Genomic DNA, 22,117 nt, shown 5'->3' with positions numbered 1-22,117 from the left:
CAAACCATTCACAGAGACAAACGGATATCTTTCCGACAGATAAGATCTAAACCAGACCAGAACTTGTCCGTGTAGACCAATTTGCGTTTCCAATCTCTCCAAAAGAATGTGGTGATCGATGGTATCAAAAGTAGCACTACGGTCTAGGAGCACGAGGACAGATGCAGAGCCTCGGTCTGACGCCATTAAAAGGTCATTTACCACCTTCACAAGTGCAGTCTCAGTGCTATGATGGGGTCTAAAACCAGACTGAAGCATTTCGTATACATTGTTTGTCTTCAGGAAGGCACTGAGTTGCTGCGCAAAAGCTTTTTCAATTTTTTTGAGAGGAATGGAAGATTCGATATAGGCCGATAGTTTTTATATTTTCTGGGTCAAGGTTTGGCTTTTTCAAGAGAGGCTTTATTACTGCCACTTTTAGTGAGTTTGGTACACATCCGGTGGATAGAGAGACATTTATTATGTCCAGCATAGGAGGGCCAAGCACAGGAAGCATCTCTTTCAGTAGTTTAGTTGGAATAGGGTCCAGTATACAGCTTGAAGGTTTAGAGTCCATGATTATTTTCATCATTGTGTCAAAGATATATAGTACTAAAACACTTGAGTGTCTCTCTTGATCCTAGGTCCTGGCAGAGTTGTGCAGACTCAGGACAACTGAGCTTTGGAGGAATACGCAGATTTAAAGAGGAGTCCGTAATTTGCTTCTAATGATCATGATCTTTTCCTCAAAGAAGTTCATGAATTTATTACTGCTGAAGTGAAAGCCATCCTCTCTTGGGGAATGCTACTTTTTAGTTAGCTTTGCGACAGTATCAAAAAGAAATTTCAGATTGTTCTTATTTTCCTCAATTAAGTTGGAAAAATAGGATGATCGAGCAGCAGTGAGGGCTCTTCGATACTGCACAGTACTGTCTTTCCAAGCTAGTCGGAAGACTTCCAGTTTGGTGTGGCGCCATTTCCGTTCCAATTTTCTGGAAGCTTGCTTCAGAGCTCGGGTATTTTCTGGATACCAGGGAGCTAGTTTCTTATGAGAAATGTTTTTAGTTTTTAGGGGTGCAACTGCATCTAGGGTATTGCGCAAGGTTAAATTGAGTTCCTCAGTTAGGTGGTTAACTGATTTTTGTCCTCTGACGTCCTTGGGTAGGCAGAGGGAGTCTGGAAGGGCATCAAGGAATCTTTGGGTTGTCTGAGAATTTATAGCACAACTTTTGATGCTCCTTGGTTGGGGTCTGAGCAGATTATTTGTTGCGATTACAAACGTAATAAAATGGTGGTCCGATAGTCCAGGATTATGAGGAAAAACATTAAGATCCACAACATTTATTCCATGGGACAAAACTAGGTCTAGAGTATGACTGTGACAGTGAGTAGGTCCAGAGACATGTTGGACATAACCCACTGAGTCGATGATGGCTCCGAAAGCCTTTTGGAGTGGGTCTGAGGACATTTCCATGTGAATATTAAAATCACCAAAAATTTGAATATTATCTGCTATAACTACAAGGTCAGATAGGAATTGAGGGAACTCAGTGAGGAACGCTGTATATGGTCCAGGAGGCCTGCAAACAGTAGCTATAAAAAGTGATTGAGTCAGCTGCATAGATTTCATGACTAGAAGCTCAAAAGACAAAAACATTTTTTTTTTTTTGTAAATTGAAATTTGCTATCGTAAATGTTAGCAACACCTCCGCCTTTGCGGGATGCACGGGGGATATGGTCACCAGTGTAACCAGGAGGTGAGGCCTCATTTAACACAGTCAATTCATCAGGTTTAAGCCATGTTTCAGTCAGGCCAATCACATCAAGATCATGATCAGTGATTAGTTCATTGACTATAACTGCCTTTGAAGTGAGGGATCTAACATTATGTAGCCCTATTTTGAGATGTAAGGTATCACGATCTCTTTCAATAATGGCAGGAATGGAGGAGGTCTTTATTCTAGTGAGATTGCTAAAGCGAACACTGCCATGTTTAGTTTTGCCCAATCTAGGTTGAGGCACAGACACGGTCTCAATGGGGATAGCTGAGCTGACTACACTGACTGTGCTAGTGGCAGACTCCACTAAACTGGCAGGCTGGCTAACAGCCTGCTGCCTGGCCTTCACCCGATTTCATTGTGGAGCTAGAGGAGTTAGAGCCCTGTCTATGTTCGTAGATAAGGGGAGAGCACCCCTCCAGCTAGGATGGAGTCCGTCACTCCTCAACAGGCCAGGCTTGGTCCTGTTTGTGGGTGAGTCCCAGAAAGAGGGACAATTATCTACCAATTCTATCTTTTGGGAGGGGCAGAAAACAGTTTTCAATCAGCGATTGAGCTGTGAGACTGCTGTAGAGCTCATCACTCCCCCTAACTGGGAGGGGGCCAGAGACAATTACTCGATGCCGACACCTCTTTCTAGCTGATTTACAGGCTGAAGCTATTTTTCGCTTTGTAACCTCTGATTGTTTCATCCTAACATCGTTTGTGCAGACGTGGATAACAATATCTCTATACACTCGCCAGTTTTAGCTTTAGCCAGCACCATCTTCAGATTAGCCTTAACGTCGGTAGCCCTGCCCCCTGGTAAACAGTGTATGATCGCCGGATGATTCGTTTTAAATCTAATACTGCGGGTAATGGAGTCACCAATGACTAGGGTTTTCAATTTGTCAGAGCTAATGGTGGGAGCCTTTGGCGTCTCAGACCCCGTAATGGGAGGAGTAGAGACCAGAGAAGGCTCGGCCTCAGACTCCTACTGCTGCTTAATGGAGAAAACCGGTTGAAAGTTTCTGTCGGCTGAATGAGCGACACCGGTTGAGCATTCCTACAGCATTTCCCTCCAGAAGCCATGAGAAAGTTGTCCGGCTGCGGGACCGTGCGAGGGGATTTGTACTAACATTACTAGCTGTATTTACTGGTGGCACAGACGCTGTTTCATCCTTTCCTACACTGAAATTACCCTTGCCTAACGATTGCGTCTGAAGCTGGGCTTGCAGCACAGCTATCCTCGTCGTAAGGCGATCGTTCTCCTGTATATTATGAGTACAGCGACTGCAATTAGAAGGCATCATGTTAATGTTACTACTTAGCTTCGGCTGTTGGAAGTCCTGACGAACCATGTCCAGATAAAGCGTCCGGAATGAAAAAGTTGAATGAAAAAAAGTTGAGTGAGGGAAAAACTAAAAATATAAACGGTAATTAAAAAGTAAAAACCGTAAAGTTGTCAGGTAACAGTGGGGTTGGCAACAAAATGCACAGCAACACGTAAACAAGTCTGCAAGTTGTGACTGCAGTTCGGCGTCGTAACCGACTTCAGTGGGAAAATGCTCACCTTCGATGGCTGCTGGCACGCTGGAGAAGTGTGCGCTTCACAGATGAATCCAGGCTTCAACTGTACCGGACAGATTGTCAACATTGTGAACAGAGTGCTCCATGGTGGCGGTGGGGTTATGGTATGGGCATGCATAAGCTACGGACAACAAACACAATTGCATTTTTTTTATGGCAATTTGAATGCACAGATACTGTGAGGAGATCCTGAGGCCCATTGTCGTGCCTTTCATCCGCCGCCATCACCTCATGTTTCAGTATGATAATGCACGGCCCCATGTTGCAAGGACCTGTACACAATCCCTGAAAGCTGAAAATGTCCCAGTTCTTCCATGGGCTGCATATTCACCAGACATATCACCCATTGTGCATGTTTGTGATGGACATGTACGACAGCATGTTCCAGTTCCCGCCAATATCCAGCAACTTCGCACAGCCATTGAAGAGGACTGGGACAACATTCCACAGGCCAAAATCAACAACCTGATCAACTCTATGCGAAGGAGAAGTGTTGCGCTGCATGAGGCAAATGGTGGTCACACCAGATACTGACTAGTTTTCTGATCCACGCCCCTATCAGTCGACTAGGGAACTAGGGGTGCCGCCAACACAGCCAGCTTCAGTGCAGGTCTCAGATCACTTCAACGTGGAGGATAGATGTTTTAAATCTTCATCATCCCTTTTCCCGTAGCCTAGACTTTTCTTTCTCTGATGCCTGTAGGTCTGTTTTACCAAATGCACTTTCACCTGGGAAAGGTAATATGCGGCTGGTGCAACATTGTAGCAGCCACTACAATTAACTGTTTTTATTTCAATTTACAATAACTCCAAACAGAAATGATTTATATTAAGTATTGGTGATTCAATAGTTAATCATTACATGACTTTATAAACTATGCTGGTATTCTTTCTTTGTCCATTATGAAACATGTTTATTTTAGTATTTGTATTAGTAACACAAAAATTGCACCATACAGGGTTATATGCATTTGACAAATGTTATTCACAATTACAGTATAAAGTAATTTATACACAAAATTGTTCCAGTACAAAGATATCACACAAGAGAGCAAGTCAGAACATTGAAATAAATATTACAGAGCAAAGTGGCAGGGTCTACATTCTACAGTCAAGCTTTCTCATTGCAAAAAAAATATATGTTTGAGGTTAAACAGAAACTCTCTCCACATTGCCCCCAGACACCACCCTCCAAATCAATTGCCACTTTGAAAGTCAGCAGTTGAGTGAGATTGGAGAAGGGTATGGCACACCTTCAGGGTGTACAGCTTTATTGATGCCATGAATTTATTACGTTTCAAGTTTTTCCTTGACAACCTTGTCGTCATTGCTTGACCCTCTGAAATGAAACAAAAACAAAAGTGTTACAGTTAGTTAGTATTACAGGTCAGATAATGTTATCCTAATATGCATATAGAACTCCAACAATGGCACAAAGATTTTCATTCCTCTCACCTCATTAGGCTGCACATGAATTTGCGTTCTAGAGCAGAGTGGTAGATGGTCTTCGACACAGCTTTTGCCCTCTTCTCCAACGCAACGTTAAGTACTCTCTTGGACTCCAAGCTGGCAACTGACCACCACAATGTGTTTTTTCTCCATTGCCTACATCTTTTTGTCTGCCCTGATAATACATAGATGGCAAACAAATATGCAATAAATAGTAGAAAAAGTAAAGTGGCATATTTTCAAAACAGTATTCAACACAATATGTCAAATGTAAAAATCTAATGTAGAAATTACTTTGGTCATTGAAACCACGTCCACCACTTTGGTTCCTCTTCCTGAAGTTTCAAGTTGCATTCTAGAGGTAAAGAACAAACAAATATTGATCCTACAGTGGCAGTTTAAAGTGAGTTGATTTCATCAACGTGTTAGTTATGTTTTTTTCTGGTGAGATTATTGAAAGCATGATGTGAAATAAAAGCATGCAATGTAAAAAACTGAGTGACTGCGGATCTGACTTTTCCGGATCTTTCCTCCCAATGACTAAAGGTCCCGAAGCTTCTGGTGCATGTGCGGGATCCTCCACTCCACGCACAGTCTCCGCTCCACTCATAGAGAACAGGCTAGCCTACTCTGGCGAACGGGGCTTGTTTAATAAAGTTAGATCAAAGCTGAGAAATGGGTGGCAGTGGTGGAAAAGTTTGGTAAACCCTGGTGTAGCTGATGGCATTGCATCCTGCAAATAAATCTGAAACTGACATTGCATAGCTGTATCTGGGAAACTGCATGGGTCGTCTTAGTCTTCTCTGCTGGACCATCTTCGAGAAAGGACTCAGACTACAATCAGATAAATAACAAAAAAACATATTACCGCTAAGTCTGAAAAACTATTTCTGCAGGCATGAAATAAATGTTTAAATCAAAGCACTTTACATACACCTTATCCACCACCAATGTGTAGCACCAATGTGTAGCACCCACTTGGTGATGCATTGCAACCATATTGTGCCAAAACTTTCACCACTCCATCAGCTATCAGGGTGAGAGGTGTGTTATGCACATGGGTGTTGTGTGCTCTTTTGAATGTACTCCTCAATCTGAGTTGGTCTTAGCGTAACCTTCTACTATCTATGCCTGACCATACTGTGATACCCTGCCATTAGATTTGGTCCTGTCGCTCCTTATTACACCCACCACAGGAATTTAATTTACACTCTCAGAACCAAAATTAACTGTATACACACTCATTTATTACACTTTCAATTGTAAAGTCCCAATCTACCACTCTAAACTCCTCAAGTCAGTCTATAGTACAAATGTCATCATCCTTTGTGTCCCCACATCCCAATCAAACTATGTTTCTAAAAGCATTTATACACTCAGCTACTACAGACCAGATCATACGTCATCATGACTTAAGCCTCAATACGTTTGTCTCTTTAGCCCATTCTATCAATAGTGTGATACTGATTAGATGCTGGAAGCTTTAAAAGTGTTCTTACACTACGAATTTGAACATTCAAAGCAACTGGGAAACGTCCATGACAGGCATTGTTGTCACCTTAGCTTGCTACATAACTTCTGGGTGACAGGAAGCACGAGCTCCACCACCAATACGCCTACACCACTGCGCACACACCCGTCATGACTATGACAACTAGCATAGCCATGTCAGCAAATTACTGCTGTCTGAACACACACAAATCCAATTTGGTCACTTGTAACTTGCTGTTTGGACAGTCAGTGTTTTTATTTCTATTTTTAATTGAGCATTATATATATTTAAGCAATAAGGCCCAAGGGAGTGTTGTATGGCCAATATACCATGACTAAGGGCTGTTCTTAGGCACGACGCAAGGTGCCTTTTTCTATTATAAACTGGTTACCAACGTAATTAGAGCAGTAAAAATAAATGTTTGGTCATACCCGTGGTATACCATGGCTGTCAGCCTATCAGCATCCAGGGCTCGAACCGCCCAGTTTATAAATATATAGATGTTTGTGCTGCGCCATCTTGAGAGTTTCAGTGTCAACAGACCCGGCCTGGTGACCATCTATACCACCAACTTTAGGCCTGTACTACAATATGGTGCACGGGGAGTGCATTCCTATCTAACCTCAACCATGACTGCACAATTGGAGAGAATACAGAAGTGAGCATGCTGGAATATTCTTGGAGCATGATATAGCAGCAACACATCCGCACACCCACCTGTCAAAGCAAGAACTGAATGATCTCAAAGATCATCCATTCTCTACAGGGGTAGGCAAACCTGTTCCTGGAGTGCCGCAGGCACTGCAGAAATTTGATCCAACTACGCACTACATCTGACCAACTGAGCTAATTGACTCAATACACCTGGTCTTCCAGCTCGGCTAAATCAAAAACAGGACCAGGGTTGTCAAACCCTGCCCTAACTGTAGTTAGAATGTAGTATAACTGCAGTAGGCTGCAAATACTGCGTCCAAAATAAACATTTACTGCAGTAATTTGGCAGTGTAACTACAGTTACTGTGCAGTATAACTGCAGTTCAACTGCAGTACACTGCAGTTACTCTGCAATCACCTTACGATGACATTGCAAGTGCAGATATTGCCCTTCCCTTAAAGCCAAGGTAACTTATGACCTGTGGTCCCTATCTAACCCTGCCTATAATAAGAAGCCTTATACCTGTAGCTACAGTATGTTGTATATTAATTATATAGCATGCGTACGTGAAACAGCTCTCAGCATATATTTAGGATGGTACACTATTCAACGTGGTCCTGTAGAGCCGTGGGGAAAGCAGGTTTGTGTGTTAGTCATAGTGTCATAGTGTTAGCTGGGACAAAAGCCTGCATACCCTGTGGCTCTCCAGGAACAGGGTTGCTGACCAATGCCCTACATGCCATGACAGGTCAGGAATGCCTGATCCCTACTAACCATAGTATAAGCAGGCCTATTATACTTTAGCATAGATAGTCTCTTGTTATTGTGGTGTTGGCCTTAAGACTACTCAAACACCCATAAAAGCAGTCTTTATTTGGACCTGGGCTCAGAACCCAGAGTCTTGGTCCATTGGCACTAATCCCTGAAACCAAATCAACCCCTAGGCCCTAGGAACTTGTGTGGATCTGGAAGTATTGGATAGGTGTCAACAATACAGTTGTCGGAAGTTTACATACGCCTTAGCCAAATACATTTAAACTCAGTTTTTCCACAATTCCTGACATTTAATTCTAGTAAAAATTCCCTGTCTTGGATCACCACTTTATTTTAAGAATGTGAAATGTCAGAATAATAGTGGAGAGAATTATTTATTTCAGCTTTTATTTCTTTCACATGCCCAGTGGGTCAGAAGTTTACATATAGTCAATTAGTATTTGGTAGCATTGCCTTTACATTGTTTAACTTGGGTCAAACGTTTCGGGTAGCCTTCACAAGCTTCCCACAATAAGTTGGGTGAATTTTGGCCCATTCCTCCTGACAGAGCTGGTGTAACGGAGTCAGGTTTGTAGGCCTCCTTGCTCGCACACGCTTTTTCAGTTCTGCCCAAAAATGTTCCCTCCTGCAGCAAAGCACCCCCACAACATGATGCTGCCATCCCCGCGTTTCACGGTTGGGATGGTGTTCTTCGGCTTGCAAGCCTCCCCTTTTTCCTCCAAACATAACTATGGTCATTATGGCCAAACAGTATTTTTGTTTCATCAGACCAGAGGACATTTCTCCAAAAAGTACGATCTTTGTCCCCATGTGCAGTTGCAAACCGTACTCTGGCTTTTTTATGGCGGTTTTGGAGCAGTGGCTTCTTCCTTGCTGAACGGCCTTTCAGGTTATGTCAATATAGGACTCGTTTTACTGTGGATATAGATACTTTTGTACCTGTTTCCTCCAGCATCTTCACAAGGTCCTTTGTTCTGGGATTGATTTGCATTTTTCGCACCAAAGTACGTTCATCTCCAGGAGACAGAACGCGTCTCCTTCCATGCACATTTGTGGCCTGCTGGAGGTCATTTTGCAGGGCTCTGGCAGTGCTCCTCCTTGCACAAAGGCGGAGGTAGCGGTCCTGCTGCTGGGTTGTTGCCCTCCTACGGCCTCCTTCACGTCTCCTGATGAACTGGCCTGTCTCCTGTTAGCTTCTCCATGCTCTGGACACTACGCTGACAGACACAGCAAACCTTCTTGCCACAGCTCTCATTGATGTGCCATCCTGGATGAGCTGCACTACCTGAGCCACTTCTGTGGGTTGTAGACTCCGTCTCATGCTACCACTAGAGTGAAAGCACCGCCAGCATTCAAAAGTGACCAAAACATCAGCCAGGAAGCATAGGAACTGAGAAGTGGTCTGTGGTCCCCAATAAAGGAGTGGTTCTGCAGGTGGTGGTGTCTTGCTAATTGCCTATAAATGTCCACCTTTTGTCTATTCCATTTGCACAACAGCATGTGAAATTTATTGTCAATCAGTGTTGCTTCCTAAGTGGACAGTTTGATTTCACAGAAGTGTGATTGACTTGGAGTTACATTGTGTTGTTTAAGTGTTCCCTTTATTTTTTTGAGCAGTGTATAAAAAAATAAAAACATTAAGGCCCTTCGCTATGAGACTTGAAATTGAGCTCAGGTGCATCCTGTTTCCATTGATCATCCTTGAGATATTTCTACAACTTGATTGGAGTCCACCTGTGGTAAAGTCAACTGATGGGACATGATTTGGAAAGGCACACACCTGTCTATATAAGGTCCCACAGTTGACAGTGCATGTCAGAGCAAAAACCAAGCCATGCGGTCGAAGGAATTGTCTGTAGAGCTCTGAAAAAGGATTGTGTCGAGGTACAGATCTAGGGAAGGGTACCAAAAAATGGCTGCAGTATTGAAGGTCCCCAAGAACACAGTTGCCTCCATTCTTAAATGGAAGATGTTAGGAACCACTAAGACTCTTCCTAGAGCTGGCCGCCTGTGTATACATAAAGGGATTATTGTCATTGTTACAGTATATACAGTAAATTATATTCTTACATTTCAAATTTTTTCCTATAGTTTAGTTACAAAGTGGAATTTAAATTGATGTGCACTCCGTAATGTTGCAGTGTATTAAGAATACATATATATTTTTCTAAACAGCACTCAAATCCCATTAAAAAAAACAGGAGGTATTAGTCTCATGCTACAGTATATCAATTGTATTCTTCCATTTTAAATAGCCTAACAGGCTCTCCCATCATCTCAAATTATCTGGTGATAATGAACAAAAATGTAGACCACAACATTATTATACTACCGCAACTCTATACTCCCCACACACAATCCATGTTTGGCTGATGCTCTTTGTTTGCCATCATTTAAAAAATTTTTTTCGCCGTTTCAGGCATGTTTCAATGCCAGGCGTTGGTGAAGCAGCAGGGGGTTGGGCAGAGGGCTGGGCACACAGGTTCTATTTAAAGACCATGCTATTCTTGTGTGTCTTTTCACATCATGACATTGAGATACATAGCCACAATACTTATAAGGAGTTTATTCATGTTTTCGGTGGCGGTGAGAATTCCACTTTTCTGGATTAGTTAGCAACTATGGCACAGGTTGAGGTTCCAATCCCTCAGGAAGTATTGGACCATATAGCTGACATACTGGACCCATTAAGCGACCAACTTCGACAACCAAATACTGCAGTAAACGATCTCGAATTATCTGGTCTGCTTGATGAACAAAAGACCACAACATGATTATTATATTACTACCCAATCTCTGTACCCCACACACACAACCCATGTTTGGCATATGCTCTTTTCATTTACAATTGAATTCATCCATTAAATAAATAACACATCAAATTACGTTACGATTGTACATTATCCTACTCCCGTATCGACACAGTAAATAATATTGTCTACGTGCCTTTGACAATACGTTATCAAGTCAGTAAAAAGTAATTATTTTCAAAGAAACCAAATTTTCCTCAACACAGTGGGCCTAAATATTTCCTAATAATATCATAATTATCTGGTAAACAATTATGTGTTAAGAGTTAATTTCCTGCAATGCAGTTTTAAAGCAAGTTTGCTGCAATTTTATACATTTTGCCATGAGGTGGAGAGAAGATTTAGAAATGTAACTTACTTCATGCAATTCTACTCATTTTGCCATGGGGTGAAGAGAAATGTTTGCAGTTTTTAATATGTTATCGGAGTGAGAGTGGCCAACAAAATTAATGGAGGCTCCCTGGTCTGTAATTGGACCCTGATTACTACAGGTTTAGATATTTGGCTAGACAAATGTACAATCTTAACAATTTTAGCTGACATGGACTAATTGAGTGACTGTCAGTGACTTGCATAACAAGAGAAAATCTGCTGATGCACAACCAAATGACGAAATTGCACCTAGTATATTCTACTATTCTAACTTTCAACAGTAATGGGACCCCGAATTAGTTCCACATTTTTTAAATAATAATTGATCCGGGGGCCTACGAAATGGCCGCCAGTTGCCCATACCTGTGTAGTTAATTTTTCTGTCATTCTGCAAAGAGCAGGCCTACAAAGCGTTAGTGTAGGAAGAATATAAAGTAGGATTTAATAAAAGTATATCTGGATCAGTAAGAACCAGAAGTATGCAAATAAATTCACATTTAAAAAATGTAATAGGGGACTACATCTGGTTGGTGTGGTCATCTTTGATTTAGCTGGAGCCATATATTTACATGTAGCCATAAAGGTATGGCTTTGGCTCCATAGCTGCTCCAAAGAATTGAGTCTCACAAAGCCTTACAGATTGCCATTTATTCCATTTGCCTACAAGGTTGTTAACCATTGTAATGAATATAATGTCAAACATTTATGCATAAAAATCTGTTAATTTAGAATATAAAAAGACTGAGTAATTGTTTGTGTGCCGGTGTGCTAAATGATCATAGCTTGGAATGGTTATGTAAATGTGGAAATTACATTGCTGTTTTGTCACTGTTGTGCATTGATAAATCACAGTAAAAGGCAGTGAAAATACATGTTTATCTTTGAAACACATAGGGCATCCCCTCAATGTATTCATCTTCCATTTATTATTGTAAATTAAAAAAGGTTATTTAATCATACTTTAATGGACATTTCAAACTCACCAAATTCAGTTGGACATAAACTTGCATCACAACTGCATTGAATAAGAAAATGTACATACATTGATAATCCCTTCTGAATGACATACAATAAATGTGATTCTAGTAAGGAAGCCTTTAAATACAATTGGATCCTTGGGCAAGAAAGGTAGTAACAAGGGAATGGATGCGGGAATAGTTTACAGATATAAAACAAAATATTACCATAGTTTATAGTCAGACAAGGGACATTAAAAGTCTTTCCTCATATTCAAATGTCTACTCGACATGCCTACCACTGACGGCCATTTTCGGCTCAAGGGGAGCTCTTATATTACAGGAAGTATTTTATACCCACATTGTAGGTGGGATACTTCTTGTATGTAGTTTATGTGTTGCAGGGAACCATGGGTGACTGTGGAGAGGAGCACCGGGACTCAGTTGTTCTCAAAGAGGGAGAGTAGGTCATCATTGCTGTTGTTCGGTAAATCGGGAGGACCAAGGTAAGACAGCAGCTCATCTGGATTTGTCAATTCAGGAAGTAACTGTAGAGGAGAGAGAAATCAGAATCCCTAAAGATTATGTACAACAACAGGCACTGCGCTCATTAACACATTGTGCCTCGCTCATCAATCAATCATTCACAGTTCAAAATAGTCATCAACATTAACATATGAGCAATGTCTTCCACATTTTTTTTGTAGCTCAGATTTGTTTCTCTTTGGCATAAAATGTCATCTGTATATAAATGTATGCACTCACTACTGTAAGTCGCTCTGGATATTGTACATGTAAATCGGTCCGAGACCACTCGTATGCAAATTTCCTTGTAGACAGGGCTCTAAATTAACTTTTTTCATTGGTAGCACATATATTTGTTTTAATTGATTGAGATATAGCATATTGGGCATATATGAATTCTAGCTACTTTTGAAGCACATGTTGTGCACAAAGAAACAAACATTTAACTCTGTAAAAACATATGTTTGTTATAAAAATCTAAAATATTGGTACAAAAACCTGTCATTGAAATTACAAAGTCATTTGTGGAATATTAGGATTCTACATTGTGTAAAAGCTCTACCTATTGAGATGCATTACATTGAAAGTATTTCAAGTTTGTGAGTGAGGACATGCAAGAGATCAGTCCTTCATTAATTGATTTTCTAAAGAAGCCATCTCTTTTCCTTTCTTTCTGTGCCCCCAGATGTTTAGATGTACTGGTAAAGTTACCAGGTTGTTAACTAGCTGAGGTAACACATGACTGATGTTTAAAAATATGATGTGACTCTCCGCCAATAATTATATAGAGGATTGGAGGATTCTAAATTTAAAAAAAAAGAACCTGCAACTGTTTGCACTGTGGGAGCCCCCATTCACAAAGATTCAAAATACAGAGAGGTGTTGGTAAAGGTATATTGTCCTGCTAATATCCCATAATGGGCTACTGTACATGGTGTCCAGGTCAGGATAACCAAAACATTTCTTTATAAAAGACTATCAAAAGAACCTTATTTATTTTGATCCAAAGCCATGAATGAGTGAGTCACTCAGCTTTATGTAGGTGCCGGCTATATGACTGTGCCATCAACTTGACAATACATAACGATATTTTGGAGGTTATTTCGTTGTTGTTTTTTAAACGAAAGTGAGCAATTGTAATATGAATAAAGGCCAAAATTATATTTGTAAAGGCCAAAACATTTATTTATGTTTTTAGAAGGAGAGAAACGCTGGGCCAATTATGCACCGCCCTATGGGACTCCCAATTCACGGTTGGATGTGATACACAATAATACTTTTTGTGGTATTATTTGTTTTGTCTTTTCTGGTGTATTAAACTGAAATTTCAACCAATCACGGCCGGTTGAGATACAGCCAACCTAACTTAGAAATACATTTAACGATAGAATTCTCCCCCTACCCTCCTAGGCAAGTCTATTGTCCAGCTACCTGCTAATAGCCATAATGGCACTGTACAACGTGACCGTGTGTGTTCGAAATAGTACTTTCCAGTAAGCAACAATTTGTTTACCTTCAATAGATGACTTTGTTGCAATATTTCTATAATTCAGTGATATTTATTCCCATAGTAATTCATTATGGATCCATAACTAAATAGTAGTATTTTTATCATTATTTTATTAACGAAAGCACAAAGATTTCATTATTAGTTACATTGTTTTAGTTTGAACGTGCAGACTGGCACTAAAAACAGCGGGAATGTTTCCCTAGTCAACACCATTATTAGTGCAATGCGCTTAAAGTGTTGCTCTGTGCTACCCAGTGTGGCGGGTTAGGGGTCCACCTCCCTCCCCCATGGGCTAGGTCCGTCTTCTGTGTGCGGCTCTGCGGCCCATCCCGTGCCCCCTGCTCTCGTGCCTTGAACCTTGCGCGATTTTAAGGAGTGATTTGTTATTCGTCCTTATCTCTGGGACACTAAAAGCCATCCAGGCTGCTCATGTCTGTTGAGGCTCTAAAGATCTTATCACTCCCCTATCTTAGACACATAGGCTGTGAGAACTGGTTAGAACCTGCTTTTGTTTGTTTTAATGCTTTATGGGAGCCAAGTACCCCTCATCTCTCATGTAAGCTTGCCTCCCCCTAGCATGGTTAAGCAGCTTTTTGTGTAGATTAAGTATCTAAAGGCTGTAATTGTAAAATCTTTGAGATCCTTTCAGAAATATCCTGAGAATTCCTTTCCGGTATATCCTGGAGGTTACTTTCTGGGTTCATCCTGAGAGTGACCTTCCTTCCAATTGCTTGAATAAACCTCTTATTGCTGATAAATGAGTTCTGCCTGATACCTCTGAGTTTTCCTCATAATACAATATGTGTATTACACATTACGCATTACACAGTGCAAAAGCATTATGAATAGTGCAAATCTTACCATACTACGAAAATGTTGCCCAATTTATGAACAAGTTGATGAACGAGGGCCATTGTGTAGCAGCTTTGCATAAATTGGAACCAAGACTGTTCTCAGGGCAGGCCTAGTTGAAGCGAGATATGTCCGAGTCTCCTCCCGAGTGGCACAGCAGTCTAAGACACTACATCGCAGTGCTAGAGGTGTCACTACAAACCTGGGTTCGATCCCAGGCTGTATCACAAATCGTCCGTGATCGGGAGTCCCATAGGGCGGCACACAATTTGTCCAGCATCGTCCGGGTTAGGGGAGAGTTTGACCAGGGGGGGGCTTTACTTGGCTTATCGCACTCTAGCAACTCCTTGCGGTGGGCCGTGCGCCTGCAGGCTGACCTCGGTCGTCAGTTGAACTGTGTTTCCTCCGTCACATTGGTGCGGCTAGCTTTCGGGTTAAGCGGGCGGGTGTTGAGAAGAGCGGTTTGGAGGGTCATGTTTTGGAGGACGCGTGACTCGACCTTCGCCTCCCGAGCCCGTTGGAGAGTTGCAGCGATCTCCCCAATTTCGTGACATTCAATTGGTAGTTACAGTCTTGTTCCATCGCTGCAACTCCCGTACGGACTCGGGAGAGGCAAAGGTTGAGAGCCATGCATCCTCCAAAACACGACCCTGCCAAGACACACTGTTTCTTGACACACTGCTCGCTTAACACGGAAGCCAGCCACCAATGTGTCAGAGGAAACAATGTACAACTGGAGACCGTGTCAGCATGCATGCGCCCGGCCTGCCATAGGAGTCGCTAGAGCGCATTGGAACAAGGACATCCTGGCCGGCCAAACCCTCCCCTAATCCAGATGATGCTGGGCCAATTGTGCGTTGCCTCATGGGTCTCCAGGTCACGGCCAGCTGAGACACAGCCTGGCATCGAACCTGGATCTGTAGTGACGCCTCAAGCACTGCAGTTCCTTAGACTGCTGCGCCACTCGGAAGGCTCCACGTCTGGAACAATATTTACATTTTACCTAACCCGTTTCCTAACCTTAACCTAATTCTCCTAACCTAATACCGAAAAGTCACTTCTGCTAGTCCAAACCGGCAGACCTGCCCTGAAAACAGTCTTGGTTTCCACTGATGCGATACAGCCATTGTGTACAGTGTGAATGTAAATGTAGTGTAGCAATGCACTGAGTAGCTAGGTCATGAAGTGAGTGAATTAAAATGTTGCTACTCACATCCAAGGAAGGCTCTGGCACCTCTGAGCAAGCGGGACCCCCTAACCCAAAGGAGCTTTCTGTGTGTAGTCTGGTGTTTTGGGAGGGATTGCGAGGCTGCATCATGGGTGCCACTGTTCCCCCGAGGTGCGAGTTGCTATGGAGGCCTTGATGCTGCTGATGGTGGAGAGAACTGTGAGAGGAGTCCATGCGGCCCGAATGGGGAATCTGAGTTGAAAAGTATTATAAGTATTATAAGCTCCTGCATAACACGTCTGTGCCACATCAACATATAATATGCTTTGGTGTGTTAGAAGTAAAATAAAGTTTTATAACAAGCCAATTCAACTCAAATCCAACTACCCTTCCAAAGTGTCATGCTCCTTTCAATTAGAACTCATCATCAATTCTTTACATACTTTACAACTTTGATGGCACCTGTGATTTGTAGAAGGGCCAAGACAACAAAGCAATATATGAAACCATCTTAACCCACACTTAACGTATTCTTTATAGTTGAACTTAATCAATTTCTTCTACTTTATATGGTTAATTCATTCAGATTAGAGGTCGGCCGATTCTGATTTTTCAACGCCGATACCGATTATTGGAGGACCAAAAAAAGCCAATACCGATTAAAATCGGCCAATTTTTATATATATATTTGTAATAATGTAAATTACAACAACTGAATGAACACTTATTTTAACTAAATATAATACACAAATAAAATCTATATAGTCTCAAATAAATAATGAAACATGTTCAATTTGGTTTTAATAATGCAAAAACAGTGTTGGAGAAGAAAGTAAAAGTGCAATATGTGCCATGTAAAAAAAGCTAACGTTTAAGTTCCTTGCTCAGAACATGAGAACATATGAAAGCTGGTGGTTCCTTTTAACATGAGTCTTCAATATTCTCAGTTAAGACGTTTTAGGTTGTAGTTATTATAGGACTATTTCTCTCTATACCAGTTGTATTTCATATACCTTTGACTATTGGATGTTCTTATAGGCACTATAGTATTGCCAGCCTAATCTTGGGAGTTGATAGGCTTGAAGTCATAAACAGCGCAGCGCTTCAAGCATTGCGAAGAGCTGCTGGCAAATGCAGGAAAGTGCTGTTTGAATGAATACTTACGAGCCTGCTACTGTCTACCACCGCTCAGTCAGACTGCTCTATCAAATATCAAATCATAGACTTAATTATAATATAATAAACACACAGAAATATGAGCCTTAGGTCATTAATATGGTCAAATCCGGAAACTATCATTTCGAAAACAAAACGTTTATTCTTTCAGTGAAATACTGAACCGTTCCGTATTTTATCGAATGGGTGGCAACCCTAAGTCTAAATATTGCTGTTACATTGCACAACCTTCAATGTTATGTCATAATTATGTACAAATCTGGCAAATTAATTACTGTCTTTGTTAGGAAGAAATGGTCTTTACACAGTTCGCAATGAGCCAGGCGGCACAAACTGCTGCATATACCCTGACTCTGCTTGACACAATTTCCCTAGTTAATATTGCCTGCTAAGATGAATTTCTTTTAACTAAATATACAGGTAAAAAAATATATACTTGTGTATTGATTTTAAGAAAAGGCATTGATTTTTATGGTTAGGTTCATTGGTGCAACGATTATGCTTTTATCGCGAATGCGCTTTTGTTAAATCATCACCCGTTTGGCGAAGTAGGCTATGATTCGATGATAAATTAACAGGCACCGCATTGATTATATGCAATTCAGGACAAGCAAGTTAAACGAGTAATATCATCAACGATGTGTAGTTAACTAGTGATTATGTTAAGATGTATTGTTTTTTATAAGATAAGTTTAATGCTAGATAGCAACTTACCTTGGCTCCTTGCTGCACTCGCAGTCTCCTCGTGGATTGCAATGTAATCGGCCATAATCGGCGTACAAAAATGCGGAATATCGATTGTTATGAAAACTTGAAATCAGCCCTAGTTAAATCGGGCATGCCGATTAATCGGTCGACCTCTAATTCAGATTACATTATGCTTTTTATGGATAACTTATCATAATGACATGCACCATCAACACTGATTAGTAAACCAGGACCCACATACAAAAGAAAGACCAGGTCTACAACACTACCCCACAGTTTGGTCTCTAAACGAACAAGGGAACTTCAACTTTGTCACCGAGCTGGTTAGATGAAAAGTGAATGATAATACGTTAAAAGCACAAACATGATTATTTTAGGGGTGAGGTGGATTTGTTTCTCAAGACTCCAGACCATTGAGAACAGGGAGAACAAAGCACTCAGCAGGGTTGAGGTTAGTACCTGGGATGACATGGGATGTCCCATGGGTTTGTCTGAAGTGAGGAGTCCACTTGGCAGGTCAGCCTGGTAGGAGAGGGGGGGTGGTCCCGAGGAGAACTCCCCAACATTAGGGGTGCCAGGGGCATTTGGGAAGTCTGAGAACCCAGGCTGGTTAGGGTATCCCAATCCTGGGCAGAAACAGACATACACTCTTGTTACTTAGACATTCTCTACCCTTTTAACCATAAATTTACATGAGAAGAATGTTTATATGTTATTTTCTTCACAGAGAGCATTTGCTAATTAATCAATTTCAAAATTAATTTCGGCAAATACTTTGTAAAAAAATAAGAGTAATGTTTTAGCAGGGAACGGCTATGAGAGGTGATTTGGAAATTTGGCTAAAACAGTACAAAACTTTTGTATTTGTACACTAAAGGAAAAACGTCAGAACCATTCTTTACTGAGTTAACCAACTATTGGTTGTGTTCATTGGGGTACTCCATAGAAAACTGTGCAAATATTTTGACACAGAAAAGAAAAACTGTCGTTTCCTTTGTAATTAGTACAGACAATATCCTATCGTATCTCAGTCCCTCCGGGATTTTCAGTTTTTTTTGTTGGTGAAAGATTCAGAGGGGTTGAATTAAATGCGGAAGACACATTTTGGTTGAATGCATTCAGTTGTGCAACTGACTAGGTATCCCCTTTCCCTACCCAATTTGCAATGATTTTGTACACTTTGTCACGAAAATGCACTAACAGGGGAAAAAGTTTGTTGACGTGTGGCTTGCTTGAACCATTTTATGCTTTAAAAAAGTGCTGCAATTGGTTAAAATTGTTAGCACTCGTTTTGTATTGCGGTGATCATACAGTTTTATGCGGTAATAGTGCGGAGATTGGTAAAATTTGAAACCACTCACATAATAACCGCAGAATCCTAAAGGGACTGGTATATGTATTAGTGTTTTCTTTTCTTCCATTTCATGCCAACTGGACACGACCGTGGTTTGTTATCCACTGGGAAGGTCATGTCTACTTCCAGCTCCACTTCCGTATAAAGTCACATACTGTTTTTGACTGTACTTCAAGAATACATAATGAAATTCATGAAAATGCAGTCATTTAAGATACAGTGCATTCGTAAAGTATTCAGACCCCTTGATTTTGTTACATTACAGCCTTTTTCTGAAATGGATTAAATAGTTTTCCCCCCTTTATCAATCTACACACAATACCCCATAATGACAAAGCAATAATGTCACGCCCTGGCCTTAGTATTCTTTGTTTTCTTTATGTTTTTTAGTTAGGTCAGGGTGTGACATGGGGAATGTATGTGTTTTGTAGTGTCTAGGGGTGTTGTATGTGTATGGGGCAGAGAAGAGTGTAGTTGTCTAGTTATGTCTATGGCTGCCTAGATTGGTTCTCAATCAGAGACAGCTGTCATTCATTGTCTCTGATTGGGAGCCATATTTAAGGCAGCCATAGGCAGTAGGCTTTTGTGGGTAGTTGTCTATGTCTATGTTCTATGTTGCATGTGTGCACTTAGTTCAGGTTTAGCTTCACGATCGTTTGTTTTGTTCATTTTGTAAGTGTTTGTTTTTCCTTCATTAAAAGAAGATGTATTTTTCACGCGCTGCGCCTTGGTCCTCTCTCTCTCTCAAGAAGACGATCGTGACAAATAACTAGTTTGACATTTTTGCAAATGTACTAAAAGTAAACTGAAACATCATATTTACATAAGTATTCAGACCCTTTACTAAGTACTTTATTGAAGCACCTTTGGCAGCGATTACAGCCGAGTCTTCTGGAGCAGGTTATCATCAGGGATCTCTGAACTTTGCTCCATTCACCTTTGCCTTGATCCTGACTAGTCTCCCAGTCCCTGCTGCTGAAAAACATCCCCACAGCATGATGCTGCCACCACCATGCTTCACCGTAGAGATGATACCAAGGGGCCTCCCGAGTGGAGCAGTGGTCTAAGGCACTGCATCGCTCTGTGGCAGCCGGCCGCGGCCGGGAGACCCATGGGGCGGCGCACAATTGGGCCAGCGTCGTCCGGTTTATGGGAGGGTTTGGCCGGCAGTTGTGTCCTTGTCCCATCGCGCACTAGCGACTCCTGTGGTGGGCCGGGTGCAGTGCACGCTAACACGGTCGCCAGGTGCTTCCTCCGACACATTAGTGCGGCTGGCAGCCGGGTTAAGTGGGCATTGTGTCAAGAAGCAGTGCGGCTTGTTTGGGTTTCGGAGGACGCACGGCTCTCCACTTTCGCCTCTCCCGAGTCCGTACGGGAGTTGCAGCGGTGAGACAAGACTAACTCCAATTAAATACCATGAAATTGGGGAGAAAAAGGGGTAAATGTTTTTTTTTTTAAAGGGATGATGCCAGGTTTCCTCGCTTGGCATTCGGGCCAGAGTTCAATCTTGGTTTCATCAGACCAGAGAATCTTGTTTCTCATTGTCTGGGAGTCTTTAGGTGCCTTTTGGCAAACTCCTAGTGGGCTGTCATGTGCATTTTACTGCGGAGTGGCTTCCGATTGGCCACTCTACCATAAAGGCCTGATTGGTGGAGTGCTGCAGAGATGATTGTCAATTTCTCGCCTTCATTTCTCAGAGAAGAGAATAGACTGATGAGTTTCATAAGAACGTTCTTTGTTTCTAGCCTGTAATCGAACCCACAAATGCTGATGCTCCAGATACTCAACTAGTCTAAAGGCCAGTTTTATTGCTTCTTTAAATCAGCACAACAGTTTTCAGCTGTGCTAACATAATTGCAAAAGGATTTTCTAATGATCAATTATCCTTTTAAAATGATAAAACTTGGATTAGCTAACAACGTGCCATTGGAAAACAGGAGTGATAGTTGCTGATGATGGGCCTCTGTACGCCTATGTAGATATTCCATAAAATAAAAAAAATCTGCAGTTTCTAGCTACAATAGTCATTTACAACATTAACAATGTCTACACTGTATTTCTGATCAATTTGATGTTTTTTTTAAATGAACAAAAAATTGCTTTTCTTTTAAAAACAATTACATTTCTAAGTGACCCCAAACTTTTGAACGGTAGTGTATATATATAATATTTCTTGGGGCGGGGGGTCTTGCCTGTTTTGCTTGTTATTTTGGCATTAATACATGTCACATATTAGTTTTTTTAATGTATTGAGTTAACAAAGCCGCATACAAACATAGTCTCTTTCTTGCTTTCTTGAGTAAGGCAGCTCCAAAATGCAGGTGTTTCAGCCAAACTCAGTGCTTTCTGTGGTGGTGGGGCTAGCCAGCAGAAAATACAGAGCGTTAAGCCTGATTGGCTCAGTTTTATGTCACTCATGGGACAGTACGTCATCCCCAATTCTAACCTTTGAGCTTGAAAATGTTTGTCCCTTGGGTTCTGCCATAGAGTTATATTAGATGAAGGCTCATAGAGTTATATTAGATGAAGGCTCCATGAAGGCTCAAGGTCATTGGCCTCAGATAGAATGACATCAAATCACATTATATCTACAGTAGCTTTACTTTCAAAGTCTAAGCTAGCAGTCATCGTCAACTCGACAATCTACTGGCAAATCCTTTTTAATCCTTGTCATATTTAGATAAATAATGGAGAAATTACGGATAAAATGTATCGGTGCTCATCGGCTATTGTACATATAGATTACACAACAAGTTGGAAATCGCAAATTCAACAATAAGTTGTTTGGAAGGAATCAGTGGTTAACTGCAAGCGTTGCAAAGAAACCACTAACGTTAGCCTGCTATTCAATGGCTGTGTTTTCCCCCCCCAGTTCCCACCATAAATGCAGAAAATGCCAGACTTTGATGACAAAGTTCGGTGACAAAATTTGCCAACAAAGGACCGCTGCGCCACTTTCACAAGGTGAGTCCAAAAATGTATTGTACGCT

At 41.3% G+C, this 22,117-nt stretch overlaps 1 protein-coding gene across 4 annotated transcripts in view; it reads right to left on the bottom strand.

Moving 5' to 3' along the window:
- Window positions 1-11,511: 11,511 nt before the first annotated feature.
- The window catches only part of LOC120045004 (zinc finger MIZ domain-containing protein 2-like), a 67,223-nt gene continuing 56,617 nt past the window's right edge, over window positions 11,512-22,117 (bottom strand). For 3 of the 4 annotated variants that reach the window (XM_038989809.1, XM_038989834.1, XM_038989818.1), the window contains 3 exons: window positions 18,233-18,399; window positions 15,935-16,141; window positions 11,512-12,382 (listed from right to left, as the gene is read on the bottom strand). In XM_038989809.1, coding sequence (XP_038845737.1) covers window positions 12,275-12,382; window positions 15,935-16,141; window positions 18,233-18,399 — 482 coding nt within the window. In that variant the 3' untranslated portion in view covers window positions 11,512-12,274. The remainder of the gene's footprint in view (window positions 12,383-15,934; window positions 16,142-18,232; window positions 18,400-22,117) is intronic. The other variant, XM_038989827.1, reaches the window with a different exon arrangement.

The sequence above is a fragment of the Salvelinus namaycush genome, chromosome 1 (assembly GCF_016432855.1).
Source record: "Salvelinus namaycush isolate Seneca chromosome 1, SaNama_1.0, whole genome shotgun sequence".
NCBI lineage: Eukaryota > Metazoa > Chordata > Actinopteri > Salmoniformes > Salmonidae > Salvelinus > Salvelinus namaycush.
This window is presented reverse-complemented; position numbering and strand designations above follow the sequence as displayed.